At 54.5% G+C, this 24,841-nt stretch overlaps 1 protein-coding gene across 13 annotated transcripts in view; it reads right to left on the reverse strand.

Moving 5' to 3' along the window:
• The window catches only part of SYT7 (synaptotagmin 7), a 181,070-nt gene extending 156,434 nt beyond the window's left edge, over nucleotides 1–24,636 (reverse strand). For 5 of the 13 annotated variants that reach the window (XR_007357061.2, XR_007357059.2, XR_007357060.2 and 2 more), the window contains exon 1: nucleotides 24,298–24,635. Coding sequence is in view for 6 of the 13 variants with exons in the window: in XM_048852656.2 (XP_048708613.1) it covers nucleotides 24,298–24,328 (31 nt within the window). In the remaining 7 variants the exon portion in view is untranslated. Of the gene's footprint in view, nucleotides 1–15,569; nucleotides 15,775–24,297 lie in introns of those variants that run through there. The other 8 variants (XR_007357062.2, XM_048852659.2, XM_048852657.2 and 5 more) reach the window with 5 other exon arrangements.
• Between the last annotated feature and the right edge of the window lie 205 nt (nucleotides 24,637–24,841).

Consider the following 24,841-nt stretch of genomic DNA (forward strand, 5'->3'; position numbering starts at 1 on the left):
TCGAGCGCAGCTCAGCTCTGCTTGGGGACTGGCAGGCAGAGTGGCTCGCAGACGGCTCCAGAGAAATCTTACTGAAAGCTCAGCGGGGAGCAGGTTTCCAACTAGTTCACAGGAGGCCTGGGGACCGTTTTGGTGAGGTCTCGCCAGTGAGGCTGGAGGAACAAGGCAGCACCACAGAGAGTAAATATTGGAAGGGCAGAGCTCAGGTGCATCAGCTCTTAGTACCCTGATCATATATCTACTCAGCCACCATCCACTGCTGGTGTGCCCCAGAATCCTGTGGGCCTAGGTACCATGGTGAGAGGTGCCAGACAGCTATCTGCAGTGTTGGGTCCAGGGGGCTGTGCAGAAGGTGCCCTAGGAATCAGTGCAGTGGAGACTTATGGGGCACAGGGGGACGGGGTTCTAAGTGAGATGGGATTACAAGTGACTAAGCAAATCACCTTTACCAAAAGGCTGGCGACAGGAGCCTTCCTCCTGCCCCCTCTCTGCTGGTGACCCCCTGATTGAGAACCTACAGGGCAAGCTGCTAACATGCTGGGATTGGTGCATCGCCCTGTCTTTGAATCCTTACAGGCCACCAGGCCTGATTCTCCTGATGCAACACTGCTTAGCTCCACTGACTCCAGGGCAGCGAATCCCGACTGGCTCAAGAAGAAGCCAGTCCTGGGGTCTCTCAGCATCCTGCTCACAGCCCTGGGAGGACAAGTTTCCCCACAACATCCCAAGGTGGCTGCAACGGTCCATGCCCTGGCAGCACAGATGTCCAAGGCGAGATCTTTCTGCCCTTGTGACCCCAGTGGTGCCCTGCACCTGAGGCCCCTCCAGCCTTGCCTTCTTCTCAGCCAGTGAGTGTTGCCTAGAGACAACCCATGGCAGGCTGGGTCAGCTGCTGCTGGGCTCCAGCCGGCCTCAGGTCTGCATCCTCCAAAGAGTTACCAGGGCAGGCGGAGAGGAGGAAGACCCGTGAGTGAGAGAAGGCAGCCATCAGGTGGTTTCCAGACATTCCCTTCCTGTGGGGCACCTGGTTCTGAAAAGATGATCAAAACTCTGTACACACACAGCTGCTGCTAGCAGGCTTTGTCCCCGGCTGCCACACACTGCCATCCACCTGGGGAAGTGGGAGCCAACCCTGCCCTCGCTGTCTATTGACTTTAGTGAACCACCCAAAAAATAAATAAATAAATTAGAATACGGTGTTTGCAGATCACATAGGTCCCCTGAGATCACAGCCACACCGTGTTTACTTATAGCCAGCTTATAAACACCCCAACCAATACACGCCCCCCAAGCACAGCACACTCATTACACAGCAACACAACCTTACGCCCCCCCAAAACACAAATACACCCACGCACAGCAGAGTCATTACACCCCCCCCATACAAGACACTCAGCCCCACATGCAGCTACCCAAACAAACCCATAAACAGACACGCAACACAACCTACACCCCCCAGTATAGTACACCTATACACAGAGGGCACTCCTTACATACACACTTAAAGCAACACAATCTTACACAATACAGACACACACACAGTACTCATATACAGCCTCACACACATCTATGAGATACATATACGTAGCTACACAACCTAACACCCCTCCATATTCCTATATATGTACACACCCACTCAGAACAAGCTCTTCTACCACTATATAGACCCACATCCCCCCACACAATGAACACACACAAGCATGCAAGCTACACTATCTCCAGCTGTCCAAAGCAACACTCACCTATACACACAGCTGGGCACAGTACATACAGACACCCATACAGTGTTACTCCTGAGGGCATTCTGTGCAAAAAAAAATTGCCCCCCAAAATTAAAAATTCTGAGCACAATATTTTAAAATTCTGCAAATTTTGACAAACAACATTTGAGGCTCCAGTATGGCACTGGGGAGCACAGGCCACTGGCTGCACAGAGGTGGGAGATCACTGTGCAGCTCCCCACTGGGACACGGACTGAGTGATGAGGCTCCACCCAACCCCGACACAGCTCAAGGACAGCGCCTGCCCCAGAAACACCCCAGGGCTTTGCCCCTCCATACGGGGTGCACCAGGTGTGGGCAGGCTCAGCGAGGCAGGATCCAAGTGTGGAGGGGCTTGGTGTAGGAGGAATCCAGGTGTGGGTTGAGAGGGTTGTGTGTGGAGCAATCTGGGTACGGGCAGCTCAGTGGGAGGTCCTAGTGCGGATGCATAGGGGCTTGTTGGGGGTGGGGGTTCTGGTTTTGTAGGGGGGTGAGGCTCAGCAGGAGAGTCTGGATAAGATTGGGTCTGGATACACGGGATTGGGCGGATGGGGGAGCAGCTCCTCCTACAGGGATCCCTCCCCCTGCAGCTGAGGAGCTATGGGTGCAGGAAGAGGGGGGGGGGGGGAAGGAGAGAGTTTTCAGAGCTTCCTACAGCCAGGGGATAAATCTGGGGGTGGGTCTGACACAGCCCTGGATGCCGTGCAGGGGAGGGGGAAGTCCTGTCCTCTCCAGCCCAGCCTGGACTAGCAGCTGATCCCAGCGCAGGGAGGAGACACCAGCCAGGTCTTCCGCAGTTCCACCCCCCTGCCCCACAGTGATTTACCTCTCTGCAGGCTTCCCTGGGCACCTGAAACATACTGCTGGGGAGGGTCGCATGACTGCTCTTGTGGCTTCCTTTTGCTTCCCCATCAGAAAGTCATTTTTCTGTGGGGAAGCAAAGAAATCTGCGGGGGACATAAATTCTGTGCATGCGCAGTGGCAGAAAATTCCCCCAGGAGTAAGTGTGAACTCCTACACCTACACAAAGCAACACATATAGACACACCTAACCCAGCCCTACACATAGCATGCACACAACGTACACTGGAATACACCTACGCAGTAGTGCAGTTTACACACACTCATGTACACACACATATGCCAAGCCAGATCAGGAAATATTTCTAACCAGCCGCACTCAGAGCAATCATCACCCAGGACACAAGGTGGCCCCACCCACCCCCTGGGCCATTTTGCCTGCAGTGAGATCTTTCCGCTGGCAGCCACAGCACATGCCATTGTGCTAATTAGCTGCTATGCACTGGCACTCCCTTGAGCCTGAACTGAAGGGAGGCTCACCCCAGGCCCCTGCGATCCAGGCCAGGCCGGGTGATGACCCCTGCAGTAGGCTGGCCCAGCCCAGCCCAATCCCAGCAGGACTCTCCTTGGATTCTAGGCAGGGCAGTGACCCCAAACACAGGTGCTGGCCCCTGAAATGGATTTTGCAGGGAACACATGTGACCCCAAAGGCCCCTGTGCCTGTTGAGGAAGGAACAGGAAGAGAGGCAAGCTGACTTGGGGGGGGAGGGATAGCTCAGTGGTTTGAGCACTGGCCTGCTAAACCCAGGGTTGTGAGTTCAATCCTTGAGGGGGCCATTTAGGGAACTGGGGCAAAAATTGGTATTGGTCCTGCTTTGAGCAGGGGGTTGGACTAGATGACCTCCTGAGGTCCCTTCCCACCCTGATATTCTATGATTCTATGACGAGGCAACTGGCAGGCCCACAGGAAGCCTGGCATCAGCTCCTGCACATCCCTTTGTGTCACTTTCAGACAGTCTGTCCTTCCCACTCAGGTAATTTCAAACACAGTTTTGCAGCCAAGGGGACACGGCAGCTGTACCAGGGATGCACCACACACATGCCCTACGAGCAAATGGGTGTGCGGGGGGCTCGCAAGGGGACTGATTTCCCATGGGGCTGCCCAGGAGGGGTGTTCTCCTGGGGCTGGAACAGGGCTTTCTCATTTACCCCGCAATCAAGTAGACTGGAGAGGGCGGGAGCACCAGAATGGGCCCTCCCTGGGGTGGGGGGTGGAATCAAACCCCAGACAGACAGACGGGAGGTGAAGACTGAATGACAGGGATCATGAGAGGGAGCAAGCAGAGGAGGAAGGACAGGTTTGAAAATTGAAGGGAAGAGAAAAACAAACAAGGGAGGGACCAGTGTAGTGACATGGGAGAGCAGAGAGAAGTGATAGACAGAGCCTAGGAAAACAGGATCAGGACAGCAGTCAAGGGCACTGGGAGAAAAGTGGGGGTGAGGGGAGGAAGAAGGAACAGCGACTGCCCTTTCTGTCTACCTCCTGCACCCAGCTGCCCAAAACCTCCAGGGCTCAGCTCTGTCGTCCGGGCTCCCATCAACACTCCCCCCTCTGCACCCCACTGTTCTGCAACAAGCATCCTGCGCTGTCACCCTATTTGCCTGTCCCTCCACCCCATACGCATCTGCCTCTCCATCCATGCGCACCCATCTCTCTCTCCTCCCCCTCAGGAGTGTGCACCCCCCAAGTGATGCTAATGAGCCAGTCAGGCATGTTAAACCAGCCCTGTGATCCCCCTCCACCCCCCTTGCAGAACTCGCCAAGCTGCGAGGAGCAGGGAGGTGCTCAGATAATGCAGGCCAGCTGCTTCAGCTGGGGCCAATGCTCCTTTCCTGCGGACAGGGCACAGAGAGAATACTCGGCACAGCACAAGGACACCTTGTGATCCAGCCACACCACCCATCAGGAGAAGGCCTGACGTCACGCTAACCAGCCCCCTTCCTCGGGTCTGTGGTGCCTTTTAGTTTTCACTTAAGCAAACCACAGAAGGGTTTTCAGAATGCTGCTCTGGCTCAGGGGTCACAGCTGAGTCTCTGATCAGCCCTGGTCCCTTCACTGCCAGCTAGCGGGGTTGGGGAGCCCGGGCTGAGTCAGAGAAACAGACCCAGCCACCTTCGCTTGGAGGCACCGGAGGAAGCTTTGACGTCACCAGAATCAGGCAGGAATGGTGAGGAGCATCTAGCCCAGCAAAATCAGTGTCCAATGCCGTTCCCACAGCCAGCACCACGCAGTAAGTGAGCCGCATGACAGCCGCCCACAGCTGAGAAAGCAGCCAGCTCCCCCAGTTTGTGCCCTACCACAGCGCTCTCCTCGTTCCTAGCGCACGGCCCCATTGCAAACACTCAGTCAGATTCAGCCAAAGCTCCAGGTCCTTGGGGGGGGAGAGAGAGGTGAGAGCACCTGCCCCAGCAATACCTGAGGGCTAGGCTTCAGAGAGGCCCGCAGAGAACCAGAGACCAGCATGGGATTGTCTCCTACGCCATGCTGCCCAAGGCTTTGCCCAGAATGAATTCTTCAGGGTAGCAAGGCTTGGGATGGGGACAGCTGCCCTCAACCTGACACGGGGGGTAGATCCCAAACACACACACTGCACCCCCTTTATTTGGGTACAGCAACACTTTGCTAGCCTGTAGCACCTTCCCACCAGGGATCTCCAAGCGCATTGTGGATTAAGCCTCACAGCAACCCTTGGAAAGAGGCAAATGGGCTAATAAGCTGGCTGGCACCACCACCCCCTACTGGAGGGAAGTGGAACTGATTCCCCACCTGTTCAAGTCCCCATGCTGCTGCCAGAGAATGGAGAGTCTCGTTTGATGGGGTCGGTGCGGGCGCCTGTGCTTTTGGAAGGGCAGCACTGTACCCCCGCGGGCACAGGGAAGCCACACAACGGGTGGACACAAGGTGCAGCACAGGGACAACTGTGAAGTGCTGGGTGACAGGCGTTCTGTTACGGTGGTAGCACCCCTCTTTAACTGGATGGGGAAACTGAGGCATAGGGAGGTCCTGGTCACATACTGACTTAGTGACAAAGCAGGAGCAGAAGCCCACTCCTGTGCTCCAGCCAGGGACTCTCCTCACCACCCCCCTACCTCCCACAGGTGTTAGACAGGCGTGCCTGGGGAGGAGTGAGGGAACTAGCCCTAGGTATGAGTATCCAGGTATGAGTATCCCTAGGTATGAGTATCCAGTATCTTCCGGTTTCTGCTGGGCCAAAGGGATCTCAGGACTCAGAGCACTGCTGGCAGGGGCCTTGGCGTAGACTCATGATTACCATAGCTACTCTCCCCAGGAGATGGGCTCAGCCAAGGTAGGAGGCCATGAGCAGCTTCCACCTGTCAAGAATTGATGCCCTCACTCTCCACCCCTGTGGAGAAGCACCTGGGCATTGGTGGAAGGGCGGCACAGAGGAAATGAGGAAGGAGCCTGGTCTAGGAGCAAGTACCTTGCAGCAGGGGCAAACAGGCAGCCAAGCCCCCAGATGGGCTGGCAGTGGGCAGCACTGATTGCAGGAGAGAGGCAGCAATTCTGCACTGCTGTGCTCGTTAAAGGGCAGCCAGAGGAGGCGATGCGGCCCAGACACATGCTCCCCCTACATGCCCAGAGCCCTTCCCATCCACATGGACATGGCCCCCGCCCCCGGGATCCCAGCCACCCCTGTCTGCAATCAGCAGAGCTCACTCTGTGCAGGGCTCTTGCCCCACTGCACTCCCAGACATCCTATACCCACTCCCAGGTGTGGAACTGCCTCTACTGACCACACACTGCCCTCTGCCCTCCTTCCTGGATCACAGGCCAACTCCCTGGAGCCCCTCACTCACAGATCCCAGGCCAGGTGGTCTTCTCCCCGTTAGGCCTTGCAGGGCAGTCGCTCCCCCTCCCCTTTGATCACACACCCCAAGGACGGGCTGCCCTTTAATCTCCCCACTCCCTTACACACCCTGAGGCAGCATGCACAGAGTGGGAAGGAAGGTAACAGACTGTCTGGTAACAATGTCACCATCCCTAACACTCAGGAGTGCAAGGACTGTGAGAGGTGTGGTTTGGAAGCAGGCAGCTTCTGCAGACAACGGCGCCAGAGTCACAAAAGCTCAAGGCCAGATTTCAAGGGCTCAGCACCCACAAGCGGGGCCAGGGTTTCAAAACAGCTCAGCTCTCACCGAGGCACTTAAATAAGCGCCTGACTAATGTATCTGGTTCTAGATAACTGCACCAGGTCTGATATTGTCTGTACAATACACCTGGGACATAAAGTGCAGGCAGTGCAGCCTAGAGCCGGGGTTCTCAGCCTCTCTCTTTCTGAGCCCCCTGCTGCAACAGGTTATAAAAATTCCATGGCCAACTTGTGCCACAGCTTCTTTCTGCATATAAAAGCCAGAGCCGGCGTTAGGGAGCAGCAAGCAAGGCTATTGCCCAGGGCCCCACACCACAGTGGGACCAGCAAAGCTAAGCTGCTCAGGTTTCAACTTCGGCCCCAGGTGGCAGGGGTCAGGGTCCCAACAAGTCTAACACTGGCCCTGCTTGGCAGACCCCCTGAAACCTGTTCATGGCCCCCCAGGGGGCACCAGACCCTGGTTGAAAACTACTGGCCTAGAGCATGCAGCACTGGACTGGGACTCAGGTGAGCTTGGATCTATCCCCAGCTCTGCCACTGGCCTGCTGGGTGACCTTGGGCATGCCACTTTCCCTGCCCCGTGCCTCAGTTTCCCCCCCTGTAAAATGGGGATAACAATCCTGACCGTCCTTTGTAAAGTGCTTTGAGATCCACCGATGAAATGTGCTGGATAAGAGCTAGGTAATGTTATATACAGTCCTTTCTGTGGGTCAGTGCTGTGTTGGATGGGTTACACTGTCACTAAAGGCTGTAACAATATGGCCAGACTCAAGGGTTTAAGGGTTACACACACAGTTGAGACTGTTGTAAAAAAGCTGTGGCCAGCTAGGATTTCACAGCTCTCACTACGCTTCCATGGTGGCTTAGAATTGTACACACAATGACAGCATAGACAGAGCTCTGCCCCTCCTGCTCCCAAAGCCCCTCCCACTCAAGTTAAAGGAGACTCTCCTATAGTTGTTTGCAGCATAACATAAGGGCTGAGTCACACACGGAACAGTTCTGATTCCATGCAGTAGGGGACAGTGGAGCACATCCAGAAGCTGGCCACACCTCTCGGCGCTCACCTAATCCAGGACTGCACGGTTATGAGCACTGGGCCCAAAGCAAAACAAACAAAAATCCAGTCCCACTTGAGCTTTGGGAGATCTGAACCCTGGATCCGGATCAGCTTGCTACAGCGCGAGAGTCTCTCTACTTGATGCGTTGCTCTTCTGAGGCCGGCCAGCTCTTCTAACCATCCGTGCCAGCAAGGTCTGTGCAGCCCAGGCACTGATTTCCAATGCTGTACGATCCATCTGTTTGCAACAAGGAGTGTGTGCAGTTCAGTTAGCCAGAACGGTGCCTGTAACAGCATATGCAGGGCCAAGAACAAGGCAGCTCTGAATTCAGATTTAGACTGATAGTTGTTTCAATATTTTAGAGGCACCTTCCCTCTTGAGTTGTGAGCTATGGCCCTTTCCTACCGCCCTGTAGGTCCAGGATTTGTGCCTCCTCCCATTCCCCAAATGCTGGTTTGACATTAGATTTTCCTTTCCAGATGAGTTATGCTCCGCTCAGGAACAGAGGGGGGTCAAGCCTGCATTACCCTCCACAAAAGCTAGAGCAGCATTGGGACTGCTCTAAATTTACACCTGGGTACAACAGGCCACAAGGGGCCATTCTTGCAAGCGAGAATAATCAGAATGCAACAAACAGCCCAGCCATGGCCCCTCTTTCCCTGCCACACTCTCTGTGCTAGGATCTGTAATGTATGTGGCGAAGGGCTATTCTGCTGGTTCTCTCAGAGAATTCCCCGGCCACCAATTCCTCCTACTTAACCTCTTCTTGGATAAACTTAATACTTTAGTCCAATCCTAGCCAGAGTCTCAGTGTGGCTAATAAGATGGTGCGTATTGGGTGCTTACCTGAGATTCTTCCAGCAGCTAAGCTGTAAATGAGAAAGCCAGAAGCTACATCATCTTTGCTGACTTTTCCTCTTACCCTGGGTGATAGCTTCTTTGGTCTTAAATAGAAAGAGGATCAGACTTGGATGAAAACAGCTAACAGTGCAAATGGATTCCACCGGCTTGCTCACACACATTTGTCCACTCACCCCTCTCCCTGCTCACTCCCTTTCTCACCCACCCACCAGCCTGGGAGCGGGGGCACATCCAGCTGGGCTTTAAGGCCTCACCTAATCAGTGTGACTCTTGAAGGCTCAATGCCCTCTACTGCAAGGGTCTCAAACTGGGGGTCGTGACCCTTCATGGGCTCACAAAGTTATTACATGGGGGGGTCGTGGGCTATCAGCCTCCACCCCCAAACCCCGCTTTGCTTCCAGCATTTATAATAGTGTTAACAATAAAAAATGTGGTTTTAATTTATAAGGGGGAAGTTGCACTCAGAGGTTTGCTGTGTGACAGAAGTCACCAGTACAAAAGTTTGAGAACCTATATTCTACTGAAAGAGTGCAAGGAGATCTGACCCTACAGCAAGCATGGGGTGCCCCCACCCCGATGGCTAGTGCAGGGGGGAGAGGAGCTCCCCGGGTCCGACAGCAGGGACTCTGTCTCCCTCTAAGCAGGAAGGGGTGCTCTCCCCAGGTTGGTATGCCCCAGTAACAAAGGGGGAGGAATCCCTGAGGTCTGCCAGGGTGCAGGATGGAATCTCTCCCTGGCTGCAGTATGCTATTACCCTCTCTGCATGCAGGCGAGCGTGGAGGCTGGAAACCAGCAGGGAAGCTTGTTTGGCTTGTACTCTCTCTGTCCCCTGCAGGTGCAGCATGTACGGCCCTGGCGGGGGAGCCGGATCCAGTGTGGACATGGGGAGCTGCGTGTGGAATCAGTGACCCATGCAGCAAGCGCGGCCCCTGCCACCCATCATTCTCCCAGCTCCCTGGCTGGCTCGCCCAGCTGCCGTTAAACATTTGGTGCAGCCTCCATCTGCCCCGGCTGGCTGTGGGGGCAGCACATTTATGCCACTGGGCAGCATTATGGCTTCACACACTGGCATTGCCATTTCAGCACTGTTTCAGGGGCAGCCAGTGCCCTCCAGCAACGGGACGCCTCCCAGGGCTGCTTCCGGTTTAGAGCCATTCGAGAGGGGAGAGAGCCGCACCACCACCCGAAATCACTTCTCTTCTGAGCCTTCCGTTATTCACACACAGCCAGGGTGACTGAGTAACAGGGAAAGAGGGGCAGAAAGTGACACACTTCCAGACTGTCACAGGAGAGGAGATGAGGGGAGAAACCAATCCCAGTGCTGGCCTCTCCCAGCAGGGGGCGCTATAGGGAATGGGGTTAGGACACTGCGCTATGGGGAGCTCCTAGGTATCCTAGTCTCAGCCTCTCCCAGCAGGAAGCGCAATAGGACGTGGTGAAGGGGGGCTAGCTCTGATGAGCTCACCCAGCCCCTTTATCTCCTGTCGCTCTCTTTCTCTACAGAACCTGCTAAGTGTCCTGATCGCCAAACTGGCAGGGAGTTTCCCAAACAGTGACAAATTTCACAGCAACAAAACTAGGGCTGAGGCCTGCGCATGGCGAGTCTCCCACAAATTCAGTGGCCCCCAGACTTATACACACAGCAAGCAGGTCACCCTGTGCACCACCAGTGACCCCTCACCAGCAACGCCACATGCTTCCCTCCTCTCCTAGCCCCAATGACCACCCTGCTCTGTGCCCCATGGCCCCACCTGTGGAAAGGGCCGAGTCCAGCTCCGACTCAGATCGAGGCCGGGCCTGTGTCTCCATCCAGATAAAAGCCAAGTTTTCACCCTGATATCCCACTCCCTGCCGCAGGTCTCCGTCCCAGAAATAGGCTCCATCCATACCCCGTTACCTCAGATAAAAGTCTAGCTCCTACCCCATGTCCCAACCGCAGAAAAAGACACACAGTCCCCACTCTGCAGCCCTGGCAGGGGAGTAAGTTGCACACCTTGGGCCTATCTACACTGAACACTAAACCCAAGCTGTTACTCAGGTTTGAGCCCAAACCCCCACTTCCATCCATCCAGCCTGACACGGGTCAGCAAGCACTCAAGACCCAGGTCCTAGGACCCTGCTAATGGGGTCAGTCAGAGCTTGAGTCCCACTGTGACTCGGGTGCAAGCTCTGTCGTTTTGCAGTGTGGACGCAGCTCAAGCCACAGGCCTGAGTCAGAAAGTCTTCACAGGGCAGTATGGATGTGTTAGCACAGTTGGGAGACCCAGGTCGAGCAACTGCAAACCCAGGTTTATAGTGCAGTGCAGATGCTCAAGCACAGGCTTGGAAACACTGAGCCCACAAGCCCGGGTCCCATAGATGCAGTATAGATACCCACCCCTATTCCCCACAAGGCCCCGCCCCCACGTGGGCACAATCCACAAAAGACCCAAGACAAGATGGCAGAATCTCTTAAAGCAGGATGGTCACTGAAACTCCAAGAGCAGGAGGTCAGGAGGACAGCCAGGGCCTTTAAAAACCAACAGTAGCAGCTTCTAATCAATCCACCGCTCTGAGCCAGCCCTTGTCAAGAGTTTGGAGTGGGAGTAATACTCATAATAGCTCACAACCAAGAGGCTGCAGCAGGGGCTGGGGGAGCCTCGCTGAGAGCCCTGATAAGAGGGAACTGCAGTCACCAGGGGCACATGCTACAGCTGTGAGTCTGTCACCAGGTACATAAAGGCGCTTGCTACCTGGCTCCCCCCCACCAAACCAACCCCCTCCAGAGGGCGGTGCACACAGAGGAGGAGTGTGCAGTGCGGACAGAAGATGGTTTGGGGAAAGCCTGGATGTGAGGACAGAAAGAAAGGGAGGAGTCAACGATATTCCCGAGGGTGCAGGCTTGAGCAACGGGCAGGAGGGAGGAGTGGTCAGTGCTGATGAAGAAATGGGAGAGTTTTAGTTTGAAGAACTAGTGGGTCATCCATGGAGAGAGACAGAGAGATGTGGCCTAGGCAGAGAGTACAGGGCTGCAGAGATAAATCTGAGAGTGGTCTGTGAGGTGACAAGAGAGGATGGGGTGCGAGCTGAAGGGAAAAGGGAAGTGGATGAATGGCAGACTCCTGGGAAACAGTACCGAGAGGGAGGAGGAAGAGGATCCTTCGATGGTAACACAGAAGAGAGGAACTAGGAAAAGAGACAGTCAGGAAACCCATGGAGGAGAGCATCTGGCCAGTGGTGTACAAGGCAGCAGGGAGCTGGAGGTGCTAAATATGGCAGATAGACCCTTAGACTAGGCAAGGAGGTGGGCACTGGTGAGTTTCATCTCAAAAGCATTTTATTCACCCGACACACTATTTATATGGGTGATCTTCAGGAGGGCAGGAGTTAGCCCCAGTGGCTTCCAGGCCCAAGAAATAACAAGGATAGAGGGATGAATCAAGGAGTCGAACGCACCCCCACCCAGGGCTATCTATCAGTGCCACCATGAAGGGGATGAGGGTCAGATCTACCCCAGCACCAGCTGAAACCTGTCGCACTCAGGAGTCTCCAAGATCACGGGGAAATAGACTAGATGTGGTGCTGGCGTGGGTGTGGAACAGACCCTGCACTGGAATGGATGAGGGGATAGATGGACCACCCAACTCAGATGACCGGAGAATCTGAACTATCCAGAACTCACCCATACAAGCTCACGGCTGGAGATCAAGCGGCTCTTCTAGACCCTGGAGTAAAGCCCAGAGAATCCATTGCTTCCAGGAAGGTGTGTGCCAGCCCATCTGCGCTGATATGCAGATGCTTATTGAAATCCCCAATGACAATCATTTGAGAGCATCCAAGAGTAGCACCAACAGCAGAGGACTGAGCTGCTGTGTGTCACAGTTTTAAGGATAACTGCACCTGTATTTTCCCCCTCCATCATCCCTTGAGGGAATGCACTTAAAGGTTTCTGGCTCCCAGCCGTCACCTCTCATGGGCAGAGATCCATGTTGCACTCCCTTCTGACCAGGAGCGTTAAGGCTGCACAGTTCCCTGCCTACACTGTAACGTTCACAGCAAGGCAGACTGCCCAAAGAGGCAAGCATCTGCATTTTGCTCTCTCTACATGAGCTATGGCCAGTGTATTGCCAGCAGTTAAATGACCACACAGCTCTTTCTAAGCAAGCACATTTATTCTGAAGGTAAAAGCATAACAGAGAAAACACATACCATCCATAAAAGAATCTACAAACATGCTAAAAAGCTTACCAGAGGGCACCCCTAGCTCCAACCCAGGGCTCTGGTATGGGTCAGTCCTTCAAACCCCACTGCTGGGTTTTTCCTGTGGTTACACATTTGGATCAGTCTGTAGATCAGAAACTAGAGCGAAGGCTCGAGTGAGTTAAAGCTTGTGCTATTTTTCCAAAAGTCCTTTCTTTTGTCTGTTGGCCTCTGGAGAGTCCAATTTGAACCAGCATATGCGAGCCTCCCCAGAGGTGTTATAACCTCAGGGCTAGTCTGCACTGGGAGCTTACACTGCCATAGAAACGTCTCTCAGAGGCATGAAAAATCCACACCCCTGAGAGCCGTGGCTATGCCAACCTCACCCCCAGGCTGGACAGCACTAGGTCGACAGGAGAATTCTTCCATCAACATAGCTACCACCTCTTGGGGAGCTGGATCAGCTATGGGAGAACCCTGCAGCTAGTTCTTGGCCCAGGCCAGATGCTCAAATAAACTTCACTCCTCAGTTGCCCATCTCACTCATGATGAATAGGTCACAATGACACTGCATGAGGTTCTGAATCCCTGAGGACCCAGCCAGAAGCAAATGGATCAGCAGCAACATCCAACTGGGTCTCAGGGACTCCTCAGAGGCAGGTGACGCTCACCCACTGAGCCATGAAAAGCATTGGCTTTCTCCACAACAGGTTTGGCAGAAGCTGACCAAAATCTCCCACAGGGGACTCTCAAACCCTTGCACCACCTTGGCCAATAGGAAGCCAGGAGACCTACTGAAGGCATCCAAAGGGAGGGCTTGGTGCCATGTTTGAGGCTTTCTTCCCCTGCAAAGAGCCAGCCTAATGGGTATCTCCAAACCTGCCCCTGCTCATAGAATCGTAGGACTGGAAGGGCTCTCTAGAGGTTATCTAGTCCAGTCCCCTGCATTCATGGCAGGACTAAGTATTATCTAGACCATCCCTGACAGGTGTTTTGTCTAACCTGCTCTTAAAAATCTCCAATGATGGAGATTCCACCACCTCCCTAGACAATTTATTCCAGTGCTTAACTGCCCTGACAGTTAGGAAGTTTTTCCTCATGTCCAAACTAAACCTCCCTTGCTGCAATTTAAGGCCATTGCTTCTTGTCATATCCTCAGAGGTTAAGAACAATTCTTCTCCCTCCTCCTTATAACAATCTTTTATGTACTTGAAAACTGTTTTGTCCCCTCTCAGTCTTCTCTTTTCCAGACTAAACAAACCCAATTTTTTCAATCTTCCCTCATAGGTCATGTGTTCTAGACCTTTAATCATTTCTGTTGCCTTCTCTGGACTTTCTCCAATTTGTCCACATCTTTCCTGAAGCATGGCACCCAGAGCTGGACACAATACTCCAGTTGAGGCCTAATCAGCGTGGAGTAGAGCAGAAGAATTACTGCTCGTGTCTTGCTTACAACACTCCTGCTAATACATCCCAGAATGATGTTCGCTATTTTTGCAACAGTGCTACACTGTTGACTCATATTTAGCTTATGGTCCACGATGACCCCCAGATCCCTTTCCGCAGTACTCCTTCCTAGGCAGTCATTTCCCATTTGGTATGTGTGCAACTGATTGTTCCTTTTAAGTGGAGTACTTTGCATTTGTCCTTATTGAATTTCGTTCTATTTACTTCAGATCATTTCTCCAGTTTGCCCAGATCATTTTGAATTTTAATCCTATCCTCCAAAGCAACCCCTCCCACCTTGGTATTGTCCGCAAACTTTCTAAGTGTACTCTCTATGCCATTATCTAAATCATTGATGATTCCAATTCACTCCTCCCAGGACCAGCCCACCTGGAGCGACCTTCCATCCACACCACTGAAAGACAACATGTGACCAAACTGGCCATGCACAAGCGGACTTGAAAGAGGGGGACACTTTTCCCACACTGCCACCACTCAGTCACGCATGTCACCAAAATCCCCCAGACACAAGGACACAGAGAGGGGAAGGGAAATGTCCCCAGACAGCCAAATGGGAAACTGGGACTGCGCTATGAATAAAACATACACTCTAAGGTACGTGTGGAGGATCCAGAGAGGAACCCGCTTCGGGCAGGGAAGGAAAAGATGGACAAGGGCAAAAGGAATAAAGCATCTGCTAAACCCAGCTACCAGCTTCTTGCTATCACCTGGTGCCAATGGTCAAAGAATTTAGGCACCAACTTCCAGCTGCAGTCTCTGGGCAGGAGGTTAATGGGACATCTAGGCAAACATCCCAGGGCCCAATCCCAGCTAAAGGGCATGGACAGCAACACACAGCCCACCCACAATGAAGCCTTGGACCATGGAGCAGTAGCTACTGAAGTCAGTGGCTACTGACCCATATCACGTAAAATAAAGACCGGTCTACTACCAGCATCTCTCCTTTATTACAGTCCTCCTGTTATTGGGCAGGCCACCTCTTGTGTATCCCCTTGTGGCCTCAGGGCAGCCCTGTAAGTGGTCCCTGCTTCAGCTTCCCCCTTCAAGGGGCTTCTTCAATAACTCACAGACCCTTTATATCCATTCACAGCCCTTCTCAGGTTCTGGTTTATCACATTAACAAACACTCAAACTGAAGTTCCCAAGTTCCTCCGTTTATCACCTCATCAGGTCATTCCCAGGCCTTTCCTGCCTGTGGTTTCACTCCCCAAGTCCCCCAGGTTCCTCCACCAGAGCTTAATTGCTCCCAGACAGATCAGGTCACTTACCTCTGGCCTTCCTTCGCATCCCCCTTTGTAGCTTCCTGATCCTCTTTATAGGGAATGAGCTGATCCCTGCTGAGGTGTGCCTCCTTAGTAATAAGGCTGGCTGGTCCCAGGCCTTCAGCCCTTAAAGGGCAAGCCACCCTGCTACACTTCCCCACAGCTTCAGAGCTTGTCTATATCCTCAGGGAAAGATTCATCCATCCCTGAGCTGGTGCAGAAGCAGGGCAGTTTCAGTCCCTCGACCTCAGCCGCCCCCGCTTTCTCTCCTCTTGCGAGATTGGCCGCTTCCCTTTTAAACCTCATTAACTCCACACAAGGTGACCTCTCCCTCCCGCTCCTCCTGTCTCCCTCCTTCTTATCCTGCATTATCAGTGGCCATCTCACCTGGGTGCCGGTCTGTCTGGCTTCCTGATGTCCCTAACGAGCCAATCGCACAGATGTCCCAGGAAAACATGACAGATTGGACTGGGGGGAAGGGGGCGTGAATGAGAGAGGGGGAGAGAGGTGCTTGGATACCATGGTGATGAGCGTGGTAGGAAGATGGATAGACAGGGGAAGGGGAAAGGTAGGAAGGGGAAGACAGAAGGGAGGATGGGGGGAGTGAGAGACATAAGGACCAGATATAGGTGGGGAAAAGTGGATGAGACAGGATGAGAGGAAAGGAGAGAAGACATGGGAGGCTGGTGGAGAGATGGATAAGGAGGTCTGGGCAATGGGCGTGAAGAGAGAGGAAGAACGGACTGACCAGGAGAGCTGAACATGGAGGAGTGAGTTCGCATTACTGGAGATGTCAAGGAAGGAGCCAGTCAGCAATACTCTCCCAGGCCCCCTTCGCTCCACTGATCCTCTCCGCTGCTCTCAGCACATGGCCTCTTTTAGTCCCAAAGTCTGTTCAGCCCCTACCCAGAGCTCCCTTGGAGGAGGTGTGTGTGTAGGTTCCAGGAAGTTCATATCTTCTCACCAGTTCCTTTATATCACTCACTCATTTCTCTCTCTCTCTCACACACACACACACACACACGAGTAGAAATCAGGACTCCTAGGTTCTATCCCCACATCTGTCATGGAAGTGAATGCCAGACATGTGGGTTATAGCCTTAGCTGTGACACTTAATTGACTGATTCTGGAGGTCAGATTAGGGGATCATAATGATCCCTTCTGGCCCTAAAATCTATGAAGCCAAGAGGGAAGTGGGGAGGCTGGGCAGGGCAGGGACTCGCCCTATGAGGAAGTCAAGAGAGTGTTGGAGACTCCCATTGTTTGGAAGTGAGGACCCCACCCCCAATGGCAGAAGGGGCTTGCTTCCACCCCATAGGTATCCCAGCACCGGCTTTAAGTCTGCCCCCCCCATCCCCTCCGGGAACGGGCCATGCCCTGCTGAGCCAGTTGGTGGCTTTTCAAGCCACCCCACTCTATGCTTTCCCAAGCTCTCTGCCTTTTGAACACAGTCCCTTATTGCCAGCCCTGCCGTCTGCTCTTTGAAAGCCTTTCTCCCTGCTGAATTCATCCATAATACATATTGTAGCCGAGCCCCCGGGGGCTTGGGGTGGCAGTGATTATTATCTACATCTGTCTTCATTTCCTTCTCTCTCTCCCTGGCAGGCTGAAGACTGCGAGATCAGATCACGGAAATCAGCCCCAAGCTCCTTCCACACTTATCATTCCCGGCTGGGGAGGGGGCACCCTCCTCCCACCTTGCCCCATTTTTCACTGGATACAAAATTGGGGCTGGCCTGTGCCGTTACTGGGCTTGGCTAGAGCGTATTTCTGTCTGAGGGTCCCCTTGCCTCCAACCCCACTTCCTGCAGCTGCAGCCAAGGCAGGTTTAATTTTAGTAACCTGATCTCACCTTCACCACTGGGTGTGTGAGGGGGTGTGTGTGTGTGTGTGGGTCTCTCTCTCTCTCTCTCTCTCTCCCCACCCCTCCCTTGGCATGGGAGCTATTCTGGGAGGCACCAGCACCTGAGAGCAGGAAAGGAGAAATTTTACAGCTAGTAGGTGGGAAAGGGAGGGATGAAGAGAGAGAAAAGCCAGCAGGAGGCCAGTGGGAGGAGGGAGGGAGCTCATGATGCAACAGTTTCACACATCGGCCTTTCAGCCCAGCAGATCTGGGTTCAAATGTGACCTTGGTCCCAAGAAAAATGAGACCAAGGGTCTTGATTTAATATGCCTGAAAACCACTGCTGCAGGAGCTGGCAACAGGTGGTATGGTCTCTGCTTTGGAGGGGCCCAGGTGTGGCATGAAGAGGGAGCTGCAGGGCAGGATGGAGGGGCATTGGCAAAGCAGGGGGCCCAGAACTGGACTAGCAGGGTGGTGCTCCAGGGCAGGATGGAGGGGCACTGGCAAAGCAGGGGGCCCAGAACTGGACTAGCAGGGTGGTGCTCCAGGGCAGGATGGAGGGGCATTGGCAGAGCTATATGAGAGCCCAGAGCTGGAACAGCAGAGGGATAACACAGGGCAGGATTGAGGGGATTGGCAAACTGATGCAAGGACCTCAGGAGCGGAAGAGCAGAGGATGCTGTAGGGCTGGATTTTGGGGCTTTGGCAGAGGCACATGTAAGTAAATGTATCTGCAGTGCCAGACCTGACATAACAGAGGATGCCCTTGATCAAGAGGACTGAGGGGAAAGCTGGGGCAGAAATAGCAGGGTGGTGATGTGGGGCAGGATGGAGGGGCACTAGCAGAGCCAGAGAGGCAAACCCGGAGTAGCAGGAGGTCAGACGCATGTCAGCCGAGTGGCACAGGGAGGCCCGGGGGGAGCGAAGGTGGCTTCTTCATGGAAATGGCTCTTTGGCCTCTCCAGCCCCCCAGCCCAAGGAGGGGATGGAGAGTGCTGCGCAGAATGGCTTGTGGGCTGGTTGAGCTCCTCGCTCTGTGTCTGCTTCTCCGACAGTGACTTTCCCCAATACATGCGCCCCCCCTTCCCTCCCCTCCCAGCTGTTCTGCTCATGTAAGTTCAGGGCTATTGTACCAGGGCCCCAGGCTACAATCTTTCTGATGTTATTTCATCTCATTTTTAACCAGCCCCGCTTTTGTCTCCGCACCACGAGCCCTCGGGAGTCACCTTCCCTTCCACTCCCCTGCTCTGCCATCCCGACACCTGCTGCTCAAACACGCAGACCTTTTTATCCCAGATCCAGGAGCTCCCCTGAGAAAACAGCAGGTGCTTGGTTATTTATTCACCACATCGTGAGGGGCCATCACTCAGGCTGCTCGGCTCTGTCAGTGCAGCTGGTGATCAGAGGAGCGGAGGCACCAAAGGAAGAGTGGAAAGGGCTGCCCCAGGAACACAGGAGGCTCTGCTATGTGGGGTGCTGATCCCCTGGCCCCCAGGCATTACTCACACAGTGAAGGGGGACAGCCACTATCAAACTGCCCCCACACCTGCCCTCCCAGAAGTGCTGGGGGCATCAGACATTCTCACGCTGCCAGACACCCGAAGGGCATGACAGGGGTGGGCAGTCTCACTCCACGGGCTGAGATGGAAAGAGACAGAGCAGGAAGAGATGGGAGGGGAGGACATGGATGGCGGGGGGCGGGGAGAAATCTCACTCACAGGGTCATGGGGAAGAAATCCTGCTCTGTAGCAGGGAGAGCATCTTTGACATTAAGGCTGATCCATTTTTTCAGAGAGATCAAGCCCTCAGATGTGCTACAGGAAGTGTAACTCCCCTGGGCAGCTGGGTGTCATATGTGGCATCACCCATTCCCCAAACCTCACAAAACCATGACCATGTCCCTGCTCCCTCCTCGCAATCCCTTGCCACAATCAGTCAGAGCAAGAGCCTTCTCTGCCACTCTTGGCCTCTGGAAAAACTCCTTGGAAACCACCTCAGTTTTTTCTTGGTTTGAATTACACCCGTAATGTCTCTTTTCACCCTAGACTATTTCCCTTAATAACAGCTCCCAATTCCTCCCATTGTTTAACTAGACTGTGGATTGTTTACAGTTAGGTAATAATTAATACCACTACCTTGGGTTATAAAGCACCTTTCCTCCAAAGGTCCCAAAGTATTTTACAAGTCATAATGAATTACATTTCACAAATCTCTCAAGGCTGATTGCTTCCTTCACCACTGAAATGCAGCCACCTCTGGAGAGAGGTGCAACTGCAGTTTAACAGCACACAGCAACATAACACAATTTTGCATCAGGAAATGAAGGGTAATACTCTTTCCATTTGAAAGCGGAACAGGAATTGATTTTTGCAAGATGTAAGAACCTGCGGGGGAGTGTGATCAGGATATAGGATCTTTAATGACCACACATGATCAGCACCTTGGTTTTATCATATTTCAGCCAGAAGATGATGCCACCTGCAGCGAAGTTCCCCCTAGCACCATGCTGGGGCATTGGAACAAGTACAAACAGAGGGGAAGTGGCATCTACGGAGTCACCAACAGTATTTCCTGCAGCACCTCTATGTTTCCTGGACATCTCCCATACAAGTACTCACACCCAGTGTCCAGGGAGGGGCCCATCCACATACCAATCCAATCCCACCTTGCGTAATGTGTGAGCTCTAATGAGATCTGAGGCCACGGTTCTGTGCAGGCATTAGTATTTATTTCTCTGCTGCTGCTCCTGTTCTTGCTGTTGTCCCTGCCTCAAGACACACTCCTCCAAAGGCTGCTCACGGAGTCTCCTTGTGATTGCTTTCAGACTAGAGATTTCAGCACAGAAACTAAACCAGGTCCCCCACCAACCCACTGCCGCTCATGCTGGTCTCCCCATACAGCAAGGCCTGTCTTGCCAACCCGTGCAGAGCTAGGTTTCTTGGCGCTCTGGCTGAACTTGTGTCTGAGGAAGCCACACCTGCCGTCATAGCTTCTGTATCTGTCTGGCCTGCTTCCAGGCCACACAATGGAAACAGACATCACACGGAGCTGGATCCTGCAAGGGGCTGGGTGCCCTCAACTCCCACAGATTTCAGTGGAAGCTGAGGGGGCTCAGCACCCCCAGGAGTTGCTCCTAGCAGGATCAAGCCCACTCAAAATAACCCATATTTGTCCAGGGCCTGAGAGGGGAAATCTGTGCTGCCTTATCATTGCCCCTACCTGGCTCCCCCGCCCCAACCCCCTTTTCTAAGGCAGACATTCAATTCCATTCCGCGTGGCAGCTTTACATCCCAGAAATCCACCCTTCCGTGTGAGAGCCCAAGGAGGGGATGGGAGAAGGACCAAGGGGGCTGTCCCTGTGACATGGAGAGGCAGGTACGGGTGAGCACACTGGGATGACATGGGGCTCAGGCAGTCATTAGCCCAGCAGTGGGGCATGAGACAGTCATCCATAAATCATGGGGAAAACCGGGGTCAAGGCAGGATCATTAGTGCAGTGGAAGGCAATGGGACAGGATCATGGTGACAGTGGGTCTCAGGGTGGGGTTGTGTCGGGCACAGGGGGCTTTGCCCGTTCGGAATGTTGGGAGGAGGGGCTCAGAGCAGGGGTGTGCTGGGACTAGGGGGCACTAGTGCATGGACACCCAAATGCCACGGGGTCAGGGAGGGAGCCTCATTAGTGCAGCAAGGGGGCGTTGGACTAGGGTCACACACATTTGGTGGTGTGGGGAGGAGTACAGGGAGGGTTACCCACACAATGTGGTGAGGGCAGCTCACCGCAGGGGCTGGGAGAGAGCTGCCCACACAGCAAGGCAGATGTCAAACGTAGAGCAGTTCAGGCTGAAGCTGCCTAATCTGGAGGCAATCAGTGGGATTCCTCAGTGGGGCAGAGGCAGGTGGAGTGCTGGATGTAATAGATTTGGGGCCTCAATCTCCTGGTAAGGGGCCAGGACAGAACAGGGGGCTGCAGTAATGAAGTGGCCCACAGCAAGGACTACTCACACACATTGCTGGGCTTGACTTTAATTATCAGCTCAGGAGAAAGACATGGACACCATTGCGGACAGTACAATGGAGACCTCTGCTTAGTATGCGGGAGTTGAAAAAGCAAACAGCACATTAGGGTCCGCAAGGAAGGTGATGGAGATTTACACTGAAACTATTATAATGCCAGCGTGTAAAACAAAAGAATATGGAATCCTCGTATGGAATACTGTGTGCCATGCTGGGGACGCTGTCTCCAAAGGGACAGCGCAGAAACATAGGGCTTCAGAGATAGGACTGATCAGAGACATAGGAAACTTCCACATGAAGATTGCAAAGACTGGGACTGTTTAGTTTGGAGAGGAGCTGAATAAGAAGGGGAATGATCAAGATATAGAAAATAACGACTGGCACAGAAGAGGTAGATTAGGTATATCCCATTGATCCTTGCACAGGATGAGACTGGTGGCCAGGCAACAAAACGGAAGGGCAGCAAATTTCAAAATGATAGGCTTCCCCCTCACCCCAACATGCTATAAAAACTTCAGGGTCCACCTGTGCGACAACAACTGATTTCTCCATATAAAAGCATTAAGGAGTAGGAAGCAGGGCAAGTGCCTGGGGCCCCACGCCACAAGGGTCACCGTGGAGATAAACTGCTCAGGCTTCAGCTTTATCCCCGGGTGCTAGAGCTCAGGGCCCAGGGCTATTGTCCTGCACGGTGGGGCTTCAGCTTTCTGCCCTGGGCCCTACACAGTCTAGTGCCAGCCATGCTTGATGGACACCCTGAAACCTGCTCCCGGCCACCGAGGGGGCCCCAGACCTCTGGTTGAGAACCACTGACATACAGAACACTGGGCTAGATGGACCCATGTTCTGGGTCTGCCAGTTCCTACAGGCCCAGTTAGCTGAGGCCTGAGTATCTACTTCAAATAGAATCGTGATTACTTGAAAATTTGACTCTACGTTCCGAAGAATCCCCTGAAGACAAATCCACCCCTCTCTTGGATCTCCCCAAATCTCAAGAAAACAGCCTGTCCTCCTGCCCCTGGGAACCCAACATTACTAGCCACCTTGGCAACTAAACCCTGCAGGTAACACCAGGCCGCAGTCAGCCACACTGCATTCGACAATGCCCCTTCCCTCTTCTTTTGCATTGGCAACAGACCCTTCTGCCAAGAGCCGTAAGTCCTGCCCCCAACACCAGCGTGTCCCAGATTCCTGGATAGTGGGCCAACTGCTCCCTGTAAGCATGAGCTCAGCAAAGAGCACTAGCCAAAGTGCCTCCCCAAGCCCCTATCCCCAGAGGGCAAGACTGAGGCTGGTAGGGAGCAGGTGAGGCCAGGAAGCTGTGTCTAAGCAGGACCCCCAGAGCCAGCCAGATGGAGAGGCTCTCCTCCCCCCCACCCACTGTGGGCTGACTGCTCTCAAACTGGCTCCGGGACTTGGGAATGTTTTGCTTGTGTTGTGTTTATTTCTTCCAGGAATAGCAGGTGCCACTGCTCAGGCAGCTCTGCAGGGTGATGACTCATTTGAAATGAGCGGCGGTGACTTCCCCCCCAAACTACTGTAACTCCTGCCTGGGAAACTCCAGAAAGCCCACAACCCCCGCGGGGAAGGAGAGGAAAGGAGCGGAGAAAGGAGAAGTAGGCGACTCCGTGGGTGGAAGAGAGGGAAAAGCAGAATAAGGAAAGGAAAAGAAAGGGGATCTGGGGAAAGAGAGGAACAGGAGTAGAGATCTGATAGAGTAAATTGTGAGCAGAGAACAGGAAGGAGGTAGTGGGAGCAGAACCTCAAAGAGAAGAAAGAAATGGAAAGGAGAAATGGGAAGAAGATGGGAGCAAAGAGGGGATGGAGATGGGATGATGGAGGGAAGGAGAGATGGGGCAAAGGGAATGGGAAGCAATGGGGCAAAGAGGGGAAGGAGAGATGGGGCAGAGAGGGAACAGAAGAGGTGGAATAGGGGCAGAGAGGGAAGGAGGAGGAGGAATAGGAGCAGAGGAGGAAGGAGAGATGGGGCAGAGAGGGAATGGGAAAGGAGCGGAATGGGGCAGAGGGGGAACAGTAAAAAGGAGTGGGGCAAAGGAGGAAGGAGAGAGATCATGGGGCGGAGGAGGAATGGGGGAAGGATGCAGAATCGGGGTAGAGAGGGAAGGAGGGGGAGGAATAGGGGTAGAGGGGGAAGTAGAGATGGAGCAGAGGGGGAACAGGAAGGAAGAGGAGGAATAGGGGCAGAGGAAGGAGAGATGGGGCAGAGGGGAATGGGGAGGAGGAATGGGGCAGAGGGGGAAGGGGAAGGAGGAGGAAGGAGAGATGGGGCAGAGGAGGAAGGAGAGATGGGGCAGAGAGGGAAGGGGAAGGAGGTGGAATAGGGGCAGAGAGGAGATGAAATGAAGGAAGCCAAGAGGAGAAGGCATGAGAGAGGGGCGGCTGGAGCCCCATTCTGTGCCCGTGCCCTGCTCTCCTCTGTGCCCCGAAATGGGGAGCGAAGTTCCACTAAGTAGCCGAGCCCTGCGCTCCCCCAGCCGCGCCGTCCCCACCCGCCCAGTCCCGGAAGGGCAGCATCAGCAGCGCCCAGCGGGCAGCACCTGGGTGAGCGCAGCAGGTGCGCGGCAAGCGCGGCTGGGGGCGAGAATCAGCTGCCTGCCAAAGCCAAAGGGCTACCCCGAGGGAAGATGGGGGGCATCCCCCGGTCAAGCCCAACGTGGAGACAGAGGGGGGCGCAGCTGTCGCCCCGCTTCGGGCGGCAGCAGCAGCAGCAGGGGTCGAACAGGGGGTCGCGCCGCTGTCCCGGTGCTCGGCGCTGTACAGCGCTCAGGGGCGCGAGCAGAGCGCGGGCGGGCCCAGGAGACGCCCGGTGGCCGCGGCAGCCCCAGACGCGCCGGAGGGGCCGGGCTGGCTCCTACCTTTGCCGGCAGCCTCCGGGTCTACGTACATGGTCCCTTCCTGGTAGCCGTGGGCTCCTCCCAGACAAGGCAGCCCCCGGACAGCGGCGCGGGCTGCGGGCTTTGTACGGTCCACACGGGCAGGCTCGGAGCAGCTGGGGAGCAGCGAGCATCAGCCGCAGGCGGCGGGGAGCCGGGCAAGCGCGGCGGGCAACTGAGCCCCGGAGCGGCGGGGAGCCGGCATGTGGGGGGAGCCTGGCGGGCGGCGGCGGCTGCTGCTGCTGCGAGGGGCTCCGCGGAGTGACTCACGTCCACACTGGGGCATGCCAGGCTCCGGCGCGCTCCCCACACCCCGCCGCGCGCGCCTGTGTGTGTGTGTGTGTGTGTGCGCGCGTGCGGCGCCCGGCCCGCTGCTGCTCGCTGCTGGCGTCGGAGGGGATTGCAGCCGCCTGCCGGAGCCGGACGTGCATGGACCCGGTGCCCGCCCCCTGGGCACAGAAACCCAACTCCGGGTCCTCTCCCCAGGGGCACCCAGAGCCCACCCCCTGGGCACAGAAACCCAACT

This window comes from Caretta caretta, chromosome 6, assembly GCF_965140235.1.
Source record: "Caretta caretta isolate rCarCar2 chromosome 6, rCarCar1.hap1, whole genome shotgun sequence".
In the NCBI taxonomy this organism is placed as follows: domain Eukaryota; kingdom Metazoa; phylum Chordata; order Testudines; family Cheloniidae; genus Caretta; species Caretta caretta.